We start from the raw sequence: 12,591 nt of genomic DNA on the forward strand, positions 1-12,591 counted from the left end.
CTGCCTTTGCTGCATCTCGAAGATTTTGAACAGTTGTGTTTTCATTTTCATTGGTTTCCATGAATTTTTTTAATTCTTCTTTAATTTCCTGGTTGACCCATTCATTCTTTAGTAGGATGATCTTTAGCCTCCATGTATTTCAGTTCTTTCCGACTTTCCTCTTGTGATTGAGTTCTAGTTTCAAAGCATTGTGGTCTGAAAATATGCAGGGAATAATCCCAAACTTTTGGTACCGGTTGAGACCTGATTTGTGACCTAGGATGTGATCTATTCTGGAGACTGTTCCATGGGCACTAGAGAAGAATGTGTATTCTGTTGCTTTGGGATGGAATATTCTGAATCTGTCTGTGAAATCCATTTGGTCCAGTGTGTCATTTAAAGCCTTTATTTCCTTGTTAATCTTTTGCTTAGATGATCTGTCCATTTCAGTCAGGGGGGGTGTTAAAGTCCCCCACTATTATTGTATTGTTGTCAATGTGTTTCATTGCTTTTGTTATTAATTGCCTTATACAATTGGCTGCTCCCATGTTAGGGGCATAGATATTTACAATTGTTAGATCTTCTTGTTGGATAGACCCTTGAAGTAGGATATAGTGTCCTTCTTCATCTCTTATTAGAGTCTTTGGTTTAAAATCTAATTTGTCTGATATAAGGATTGCCACCCCAGCCTTCTTTTGGTGTCCATTAGCATGGTAAATGGTTTTCCACGCCCTCACTTTCAATCTGGGGGTGTCTTTAGGTCTAAAATGAGTCTTTGGCTGACAGCATATTGATGGGTCTTGTTTTTTAATTCAATCTGATAGCCTGTGTCTTTTGATTGGGGCATTTAGTCCATTTACATTCAGGGTAACTATTGAAAGATATGAATTTAGCACCATTGTATTGCCTGTAAGGTGACTGTTACTGTATATTGTCTGTGTTACTTTTGGTCTATGCTGCTTTTAGGCTCTCTCTTTGCTTAGAGGACCCCTTTCAATATTTCTTGCAGTGATGGTTTCATGTTTGCAAATTCCTTTAGTTTTTGTTGTCTTGAAAGCTTTTTATCTCTCCTCTATTTTCAATGACAGCCTAGCTGGATATAGTATTCTTGGCTGCATGTTTTTCTCGTTTAGTGCTCTGAATATATCATGCCAGTCCTTTCTGAACTGCCAGGTCTCTATGGATAGATCTGTTGCCAATCTAATGTTTCTACCATTGTAGGTTACATATCTCTTCTCCTGAGCTGCTTTCAGGATTTTCTGTCTCTGAGATTCATAAGTTTTACTATTAGATGTTGGGGTGTTGACCTGTTTTTATTGATTTTGAGAGGGGTTCTCTGTGCCTCCTGGATTTTGATGCCTGTTTCCTTCCCCACATTAGGGAAGTTCTCTGCTATAATTTGCTCCAATGTACCTTCTGCCCCTCTCTCTCTTTCTTCTTCTTCTGGGATCCCAATTATTCTAATGTTGTTTCATCTTATGGTATTGCTTATCTCTCGATTTCTGCCCTCGTGATCCAGTAGTTGTTTCTCTCTTTTTCTCAGCTTCTTTATTTTCCATCATTTGGTCTTCTAAATCACTGATTCTCTCTTCTGTCTTATTTATTCTAGCAGTTAGCACCCCCATTTTTGATTGCACCTCATTAATAGCCTTTTTGATTTCGACTTGGTTAGCTTTTAGTTCTTTTATTTCTCCAGAGAGGGTTTCTCTAATAAATTTCATGCTTTTTTCAAGCCCAGCTAGTATCTTTAAAATCATCATTGTGAACTCTAGGTCCGATATTGTACTAATGTCCATATTGAGTAGGTCCCTGGCAGTCGGTACTACCTCTTGTTCTTTTTGTTGAGGTGATTTTTTTCCATCTTGTCATTTTGTCCAGAGGAGAATAGATGAATGAGAGAACAAAATGCTAACAGGGTCACAACGTCCCCAGAAAATATACTCTAAACAAATCAGAAAAGACCTGAAACCTGGGGAAAAGACAGGGAAAGAAAGAAAAAAAGAAGAAGAAAAAGATAAAAACAAACAAAAACAGAATAAAATGAAAGAAAAACAGAACAAAAAAACAGAAAATGATCAAATATGATCAGGCTGGTGCATAGATCAGTGCCACACACTAGATTTTGGGTGTATTTTGCTCCGTTAGAAGAAAGTGCCTCTCAAAATTTTAAAGAAAGAAAAACTTATATATGTACAAAAATAAGGGTTGATATGATGAAGCAATGGAATATAACTGTAAAGATGAAAAGTATAAAAAATTTTATAAAAGGACTTGTTAATTTGTTTGAAAAAAGAAAGAAGAGGATTTAAAAAAAAAGGAAAAAAAAAGGAGAGAATGTGATCAGGCAGGAGACTAGAACAAAGCCATACACTAGAGATTTAGGGTATATTTTGATCTCTTAGAAGAAACTGTATCTCAAAACTTTAAAGAGAGAACAACTTTATATATATATATATATATATATATATGCCACAAATAAGGGTAACTACCTGAAGGGATAGAGTATGACTCTAAAAATGAAAAATAAAAATGTTTTTTTAAAAAAGGGATAAGATGTTGGTTGAGAAAGGGAAATAATATAAAAAAAAAGTTAAAAAAAATTAACTTTGAAAGACTAAAGAATCATGGTAAAAAAGCCATGGATTCTATATGCAGTATTCCCCTAGCTCTGGAGTTCTGCTGTTCTCATTGATCGGTAAACTTGGTCTTGGCTGGCTGTTCTTGCTGATCTTCTGGGGGAGGGGCCTGTTGCCATGGTTCCCAAATGTCTTTGCCAGAGGCGGAATTGCCCCGCCCTTGCCGGGTCCGGGCTATGTAATCCGGTCCGGTTTGCTCTTGGGAGCTTTTGTTCCCTGCAAGCTTTCCGTACAGCTTTGGAGGAAGAGAGTGAAAATGGCAGCCTCCCAATGTCCGCCCCAGAGGAGCCGAGAACTCAGGGCCCTGCTCCTCAGTGCAGCCCCAGAGAAAAGCAGTCAATCACTCCCGTCTCCCCGGTCTCTGGCTGCACTCCGTGCTCACCTGGCCTGTGACCGAGCGTTTCTATCTCTGCCACCCGACTCGGTGTGGAGTCTCCAAACCCAGCAGATCCCTACAGTGCGCTCCTGCGCCGCTCCTCCCCAGGAAGGAAGGGGAGTCTCCCCGGATCTGCCACTTGTTGGGTCCCTGCTGGAGGAGCAGTGGCCCGACTGGGCTGCGGATCATGGTTTATGGCATCCCCGAGCTGAGAGTCCACGCCTCGGCTCCGTTTCTGCAGCCGGCTTCCCAGCTCCGATACCTGGGAGCTCTGCCGCACTCAGGCATCCCGGGTCTTCCTGTGACCCCGAAGGTCCTAAGACCACACTATCCCACGAGGTTTCCACCCCCCGCTTAGCCGCCGGAGCAATGTCCCTCAGTGGAGCCGACTTCTCTAAAAGTTCCGATTTTGTGCTCCATGGCTCTATCACTTGCCAGAAGCGGCTGACGGAGGCCCCCTCCCCCACCATCTGTCCTCCCGAATATCGCCTCGGATTCACTTCTCCGCACGTCCTACCTTCCAGAAAGTGGTCGCTTGTCTGTTCAGAGAGTTGTTGCTATTCTTTTCTTCGATCTCCTGTTGAGTTCGTAGTGTTCAGAATGGTTTGGTCCCTATCCAGCTGAATTCCTGAGACCAGACGAAATCCAGGTCTCCTACTCCTCTGCCATATTTCTCCCCCCAACAATTTTGTTTTAAAGTATGTTTCTTATTAGATTGTTAATAATTCTCGTTTTTTAAGTGTAACATTAAAAGCTAGTTCACTTATTGTTATGGTATTTATAACATAAAAAAAATCTCCAGAAGAATTAATTGGCAATTAAATTTCCTTTCTTTTCAATTGCATTTTTTTTAAAATTTTAAAATACATGTCTGTTGTAAAATATTGATTTTACAAATTTTGTAACTGGTTTTAAAATTTTGAGTTTATGTGCCCATTGCCTAAGTTTGAGGGCTACATTCATACAAAGGCAGAAGGAGCCTTGTCCTCTACCAAACAAATCATGCATCAACTCCGATTGAATTTTAATTCAATCTGAGATAAACCATAAAGTAACAATAAAATATTATGATTTTTGGAAAGACATAAAAGTATAATAGTCTACCAATTCCTGGAACTTTGATATTTCCTTTCAGCTCTACCACTAGAATATAAGACTAATTTTGTTTGATCTTGGTTTCCTCTGAAGAACTGGAGTCAGTCATTTGGTTCATTTAAGGGCATAGTTTAATACAGGATTAATGCTACATATTCTGACTTTTTTTGTTGTTCCTTGCATTCTAACACTTTAATAAAATTGCAGTAAATGAAACTGTCCCTCATATGAACATAGGAACCATAAATTCACCAATAACTATTTTTTTAAGATTTTATTTATTTATTCATGAGAGACAGAGAGAGAGAGAGAGAGAGGCAGAGGGAGAAGCAGGCTCCCAAGGAGCAGGTAGCCCGATGTGGGACTCGATCCCAGGACTCTGGGATCATGACCTGAGCCGAAGGCAGACGCTTAACCATCTGAGCCAACCAGGCGCCCTCACCAATAACTATTTTAACAAAAAATTTGTTTTATCAATAATAAATGATTATTAATAAGAAACTACCAAAAGCCTAGGAATACAGTGATTTTAAAAACTGGATATTATCAAATACTAAAATAATAAGCATACATACAGCTTCTAGTCTCAACACAAGTATTGTTGTGAGGATCTGATTTCTAAAGCCGATGGAAACAGTGCATATTTGATGCAGTACATGGGTGTCACTAACCATTTTCTCCGTCAATATATAAGTTTATAAAGATACTTGTCTATTGTGACTTTAAATAATACTTAAGCATTTTATTTTCATCTCAAACTTGTGTTGTTGTTATTGTTGTTAAATCTCAAGATGCACAAATTCATGGTTAATGTACAGTTTGTTTTTTTAAAGATTTTACTTATTTATTTGACAGAGAGGCAGCGAGAGAGGGAACACAAGCAGGGGGAGTAGGAGAGAGAGAAGCAGGCTTCCCATGGAGCAGGGAGCCCAATGCGGGGCTCAACTAGGACCCTGGGATCATGACCTTAGCCAAAGGCAGTTGCTTAACAACTGAGCCACCCAGATGCCCCTACATGGTTAATGTACAGTTTTAATTAATCATGTTGCCTTAAGTTAAAATGCATGTTCTGGTTGAATCAGGATTTTACTTTCAGAAATTAAAAGACAATAAAATTAGAAGTAAAAAAGTCTATTAATTATACATTTTTAAAAAATTAAAAGATTAGTATAGCTCAACAAACAGAAAGCTCATAGATAAAATTCATAAATTTGATATGCTCACTCTTAGCTTTAAACAGATCAAATACCATTTTAAGAAAACTTGATTTATCTTAATTATTTGTTCTGTTTTATCTGATGATGTTCATAAATTTATTGTAATATAAACACATAAAATTTCTCCTCAAAATGGTTCATGTTGAAAAAAATTATTCACCTTAAGATTGGATATGACTAATTGCAAAGAAATTATATGAAAATGTTATATTAACGTACCTGAAGTCCCCAGCAGTATGGAAGGGATTTTTAACATTCACATTAATTTCTTTCCATTTATAACATGGAGATTTGCAATGTAAAACTTCCTAAAGTAAAAAATAATAATAATAATAATAATTCTATATGAAAGTAACAAAAAAGAATAACCTGAATTATAATATACAAACTTAACCTAAAAAATAGTACACTGAAATATTACAGTGATATTAATTTATGCAATCCCCCTTGTCCCATAAATAGTGTACTGCTAAAATCTGGGTGGGAAGGACAGAAATAGATTTTACCACATTACTGAATCATTTGTCACAATAGTGTCTCTTAAACTGATTTCCTTAAAATTAGTTTTGTTAATGACTGAGTATGATTTCACATTCAAAAATTAATCAATCATACCTATACCTAATATACATGACATAAGGAAGAAGCCAGGTATACGTATGTGCACATGCGTAGCTCTGTGAGTGTGTGAATATCTGTGTATGAGTGTGGCGTGCCTGTGTTTACAATGTGGTGGCCACACTGACATTATTTGTACTGTAATAAAAGCACAAATCTAAAATTAAAACTTCGAATTACCTGAAGGACTTGCATGGAAGATAAGATTCTAGGAATTCTACATTTTTAGACTGATCATGTTATTATCTTATTTCATTTCTCCATTATTATCCAGCCCACTCCCTGGTTTACTAAAACCATGAGTAGCCAGATGGAGAAGTAAACAGACTGCATGAACTTCAGGTGTCAGGTTTTCTGCCCCAGAACCATGTAAATAACAAACTAAAATCATCCATGTCTAGAGACACATATGGCAAAGCAATGTTTTATTTTGGAGAATTCCTGTGAGAGGGTGGGGAAGCATAAGAATTTATTATTCAAGAGGAAATCTGAAGATCATGACACACATCTCAGTGATAATCAAATGTCCACTTCCTGTTCTGGGTGTCTGTACCTTGTAAACCAGTCTGTCCATGTGAACAACTTAATGCTCTCCTCACACAACTGGCCATTACTGGAGTCAATCTCTTTTTCTTCTACTCATGCCACTGTACACCCCAGATTCTTTATAATCCATGTGGAAATTTGGCGACATAGCAAGCTTACTTCTTCTTTACCATACATCCATGGTATAATATTTAGACAAAATAACAGCTATAAAAAGTCAATGATAGCAATATCACAACTATCTTATAGAGATTTAAAAATCCTTCTCCCCCATCCTTTGAAATATAAACCGAATTCTGTCTGGCACGTTATTGCCTCTCAATAAATGCCAGTCTTAGCATTATCTTTAGAGTGGATTTGATCCAGGGGGCACTCAAGATAAATTGATGAATGTTCCTATCAGAGAAGAGAAACATTTTCTTTGCTGCATAAACCACCAACCCTGAATTCAAACAAAAACATAGATAGAAGCCCAGGGACTGCTTTACCTTAAATCACAAGTCTCCACAGCGGAAGGGAATATAAGTTGCTATGTGTATAGCGAATGACTCCATTATGAAAAGAACAAACATAATCCTAAAAATCTGACCTTAAAGGAACACTCAATACAAGCAAATCCTCTTATAAAATTGAAGAATTATTTCCACAGAAAGAGTATCACAGCAAGAATATCAGAGACACAGAAGCCAAGAATTGTGCAAATGTAATTATGTGCACGTGTGTCTGTACACAGGCGCTCCAAGAACAGGAGCTGTATAGAGATAAAACTTGGAGAAACAGCTGGGACACTCCATGGCCTGAGAAGAGAAGACACACGAAATAGGTAAAATTTACTTACAATGGCTTTAAAATTGCGGACTTCACCCTTAAGAGCAAAAGTCATTGTAGTGCCTCCTATTGCATGCTTAGGTTTTGAAATTAATAGCAGTGAAGCTTCAGCAGGATGAAGGAAGCGACTGGTGAATTTCAGAGTGATATTAATTTGGTTTCTATTTAGTAAAAGATAAAAGAAGAAATATTTTATTGAAAAGGCACAACAAGTAGGTCTTCAGTGTAGATCACGTGCCCAGGGCCTACACTCTACAATATACTCACTTCTACAATAAAATTGAAGACCAGGCGCCTGGGTGGCTCAGTTGGTTAAGCGACTGCCTTCGGCTCAGTTCATGATCCTGGAGTCCTGGGATCGAGTCCCGCATCGGGCTCCCTGCTCGGCAGGGAGTCTGCTTCTCCCTCTGACCCTCCCCCCTCTCATGTGCTCTCTATCTCTCATTCTCTCTCTCAAATAAATATATAAAATCTTTAAAAAAATAAATAAAAAAAAATAAAATTGAAGACCACTGCAGATCTCAGCAAGCCTACAATCCAGTTACTGTCATCAGTTGAAACATCTTGATCCAATCTGTAAAACCTACAGTTCCCTTCAAATATACATATAATTTACCAAGTAATGGATTTCTAGTTAGCTGCAGGAAATCACGTGGGTATTTTTGTGCGAAATTCATAGGACATTCTGTGCTACTGTTTAGATGAACATCATATCATATCACTGTTTTTTTTTTTTTGTCGCATAGAGAAAAAAATGAGAAAGACTAAGAATTCAAAAAATACTTAAAGCCATGGCTGGAAATGAAATTTAAATCTGGAATCAAAATAATGGTATATAAGTAGCAGGATTTTTGAGAGAAACACATAAATAAAAGAAGGAAAACACAAAGCCACATCCATCTCTCTTAATCTTCAACTTTCTAGTCTAAAACACAGTAAAATGATAAGGAGTCTATGGACTTGGAGGAGATTGCACTTACCCGTTTGTAGGGGAATGACTACACCATGGCATCCTGGCAACTTGGCATATAGGCCACATACACAAGGCTTATTAACTGCAGTGGATAAAGTCTTGGCAGAAAGCCTTTGATCCTCCCGTAAAAGAAGAGCATAGAGGCACATGAAGAACTGTTACAAGAACCTTTCTCACTTGCCTCCCTACCTCGCCTGAGAGGGTATCCTCAGTTTCTCATTGCCTCCTACATTCTGAAGCAATAGGAGGGTTACTACCTAGCCCCCTTCAGGGGAGAGTTACAGGCTATAAAACTGCTTAGTTGCAGCATGAAATTGGCTGTCAACAACAGGGTGTCCTACCAGGCATGATGCATTTGTCAATAAAAGCCCTTTTGTTGTGCTATTAACCTGCACAAGGGACATGGGGATCTGGCCCTTTTGATAACTTCTGTTTTCACTGTTTATTAAGTAATGAAGTCCTCGAATTAAAAAAAAAATGGGCTCAGTGTTTCTTAAATGGCTAAATCTTTCAGACTTGCCTTGCCTTGACACAACTGTGGGTGAAAAATCTTGGGGAAATTTTACCTTTGCTTTTGCTCTGGCTTTTAGCATAGTTATCACAGTTAGTCCTTTGTGCAAACTATCACCTACTGCCTTCTCTTAGGATGCCCGTATGTGGAAATGGAGATGGGAATAGATTATCTCAGTGTCCAACTTTGAATTAACTTCCCCCAAATCCTTGTGGAATTAATGATGAATGGGTAAGTCTATGGAGCAGCAAAAAGTAAAGTGAATTAAGGACTTTCAAAATCAACAGAAAGACTCTCAAAACTGCTTTTTAGGGAAAATTACAACTCACGTGTAGCAGGAGTGGGGATGGTTTTTACTCAGATATGCCATCACTAATCTCCTCAATTTGTGCAAAGGGATATTTTGTTGGTCATTATAAAAGCTCATGGACTTTAATTAAGAACAAAGAATATTTGACCTTGAGATCTTTTTCAGGGTATATAGGCTCAAACTCTGTGTTAGGATACCTGTGAGTGACTTAGGATTTTTCTAGATATTCTAAAATTCATCATTAGATCAAGTCATTCATTCATTCATTCATTTATTCATTCGATTTTGAGAGAATTTATAATATCCCAGGCACTGTTTTAGATTTTGGGATATAGTAATTAGAAAGAAACCCACAGTATTCCTGATCTCCTGGATCTTACATTCTATGGGGCGTGCCAGACATTAATTATGTCACCACAAAATAAATGTGAAAATTACGAATTATGTACGTGCTAGGAAGTGGTATGAGAGCATATGACAGGGAGTGTGGTACCGTCTGAAGGGTCAGAGGAAAGGATATGCTGGGTGGGATATGAAGGTTAAGAACGAGTTAGCCAGAATGAGCAGGGGAGGAAAGAAGTATCCAAGGTCTCTGGTAGGAGGAATTAAGTGTTTGAAGAACTTACCAAAGGCCAGTGGTACTGAAGTTTAGAGAGCAAGAGCGTTAGTGCTACAGATATATCCAAGAGCCGGCTATGAAAGGCCACATGTTGAGATAATCAGCCTATATCTTAATGGTAATGGGAAGCTATGGGAACATTTTAAGCAGAGGAGTGATGTAAGCAAATTTACATTTAAAAAACTGTTACCATTCTAAGACAGAGGATGGATTGCAGAGAAACCTTTTAGTAGTCTATTTAAACTACACTTAAAGATGATGGTACATTAAACAATGTGGAATAGGTGATAAGAAGAAAGATGTCAAATTTAAGATATATTTGGTGAAATCAATAGGACTTGCTTGGAGATTGGCTCTCCATGGAAGTTGATTTTAAAAAGGTGTATGAGAATGACCACAATCTAAATAACATGCACTTAATAAATGAATTTATGGACCTATACTTAAATCCTATGAAACATATTTTAAATAAAATATCCTTTTTATGAGATCAATGGTTGGTTTAAGGACCATGAAGATTTGAGCCTCTCGAGCATAGTTGTTCCTTTTGAAATTTTGTAGTCATACTGAGGCATGTAAATGACAGGGATCCCTGCCTGAATGTGTTAAAAAGTTCAGAATCAAATGGGTGGCCCACTTAGGTAAGTGTCTTAGGTCTCTAAAATTGTGTATAATTATAGGCATCATCTTAATTTTCTTCCTTTTGTTTTCTTTTTGTTTCAATTGCCTCCCTCTCACTAAAAAAAAATCATGATACTACATGTTTCTTGTAAGGTACTTCAACTTGGCTTTTGGAAAAGATGGAAAATAATTTATAACATATTAGTCAATGTCAGTGCCCAAATGGCTCAATGAGAATAATGAGGAGAAAAAGAAACAGAATGTTCTTCCAAAAGTACACTTTTACTTTTATGTAGTAACTCTGTGGTTATAGCTAAATTTAGTCATCAAATTAGATACAAAAGTAAACATGTTTGTTTATATGTTGATGTACTTGTTTAATCTTTTCTATATAAATGATATGGCTTGGAATTTAAATCCAAAGCTGTCAGAAAGTGCCATTATTAATCATGATTTAGACAGACTCTAAGGATGTGGTACACATAGATAATTATATAATATCTGATAATGATAATGCTGCCATTTTTTAAAGAAAACAAAATATTTTCTGAACCCTATTTGTAAAAACAAAAATATGAAATTACTTAGTCTAGCTAAAGAGATGCTTAAAGAACCATCTAATAGTATTCAAGCCTACAAAATAAAATACATCTAGAAAAGGAAATAATTGTTTTCCATATATACTGAGAATTAAACATTATCTCTTCTGGAAACATGTCCATGTTTACCCCAAGAATACTTAAGTGCTTTTTTTCCATTTTTCTCTAGTTCTATACACACAACACAAATAAAACAATTATCAAGTTATATCCTCATTGTGAATTTGCTTGTAGGACACTCTGCTAGACTGCAAACACTTGTGAGTAGTGTTAATATATTTTCATCTATGAATAACCAGCACTTCGAACTGGGATGGGGGAGGGGGACAAATACCTATTGCTTCCTCTATGTTCCAGTTACAGTACTAGGTGTTTTGCCTATTTAATTACATTTATTACTGACAAAACTTTGGGTAAATATTCCAATCCTCGTTTTACTTTTTTTTTATTTATGAGAGAGAAAGGAAGAGAGGAGGAGGAGCAGGGAGAAGGTGAGGGACAAGTAGACTCCACGCTGAGCAGGGAGACTGACATAGGCCTCAATCTCATGACCCTGAGATCATGAACTGAGCCAAAACCAAAAGTCAGATGCTTAACCAACTGAGCTACTCAGGTGCCCAATCCTCATTTTCTGAATAAGAAAAATGAGGCTGGATCTTAGAGCAGTACATGGCAACATCAAAGCCCAGCATTTAATTGTTAAATGACATGACAGTAGGGTTCTAGACAATGGTATCTGAAACCCAGATTTATCACCTAAGAGAAATCTCATTAAACTGATAAGAGATTTTTTAAAAGCTGATTGTTGGAAGAAGCTATCAATGAGCATCTGAACAGAGGTTAATGAAGGAAACAAAGCTGGCCTGGAGAGTCCAGGAGAGGCCATTTCTAGAAATGCCCACCTGCATGGAGGGCAAGACAGGGTTCAGACAATTTCACTGTCCTCGAGGCCAGTGCAGGATGCTGGGCAATTGGGCCTAAAAGCATAATGTTTTTCACCCTAAGGTAAAGGGTTGTGTGTATACACAGAACAACAATATACTTTTCTATCGCCATATTATTACTGATGAATGGCTAAACAAGTACCACAAGGCATTAGAGTAAATCCTTAAACATGAAACACTGAAAACAAAATAAACATTAACAATTGACCTAAAAGAAAATAAAAATATTTAGGTAAGAGCTAAATACATAAAAGTCAGAGACATTTATAAAGATAACCCCAATTTAAGAACAGGATGCTATGAAAGAGATACTCAATAAAAATGAAAGTATTCCATATATATATATATATATATAAGATTCTCATTTTCTCTCCCTCTCTTTGCTCCTCTCTCCTAAAGGAAACACTTGGAAAAGAAGGCTTGTTGATAAAAAGAAGAAAAATCAAAGATACAAAAAATACTAGTGATAATATAGGATACAATGAACAGGTTCAATATCCAACAACTACAGGTTAGCAAATGAGAAATGAGAAAATGGATGGGAGAGAATTATGAAAGAAATAATTTAATTTTCCAGGGCTTATGAAAAACAACTTCATAGTTAAAGGAATCACTGTGTACCCAAATGGTGTATAAAAAAACACCCTCCTTGATGCATTCTGGAACAGTATCAGAACACAATGGAAGATCCTAAAAACTTCCAGAGGTGTTGGAAAACA

At 37.1% G+C, this 12,591-nt stretch overlaps 1 protein-coding gene across 3 annotated transcripts in view; it reads right to left on the reverse strand.

Moving 5' to 3' along the window:
- CFAP47 (cilia and flagella associated protein 47) overlaps positions 1 to 12,591 on the reverse strand; it is a 519,587-nt gene that overhangs the window by 254,009 nt on the left and 252,987 nt on the right. For all 3 annotated transcript variants that reach the window (XM_088028500.1, XM_088028501.1, XM_088028499.1), the window contains exons 38-39: positions 7,306 to 7,456; positions 5,523 to 5,611 (exon numbers count right to left, since the gene is read on the reverse strand). In XM_088028500.1, the coding sequence (XP_087884626.1) occupies positions 5,523 to 5,611; positions 7,306 to 7,456 (240 nt within the window). The remainder of the gene's footprint in view (positions 1 to 5,522; positions 5,612 to 7,305; positions 7,457 to 12,591) is intronic.

This window comes from Eumetopias jubatus, unplaced genomic scaffold (genome assembly GCF_037043125.1).
Source record: "Eumetopias jubatus isolate StellerSeaLion01/CBP00866 unplaced genomic scaffold, mEumJub1_p1.0 scaffold_11, whole genome shotgun sequence".
NCBI classification, from domain to species: domain Eukaryota; kingdom Metazoa; phylum Chordata; class Mammalia; order Carnivora; family Otariidae; genus Eumetopias; species Eumetopias jubatus.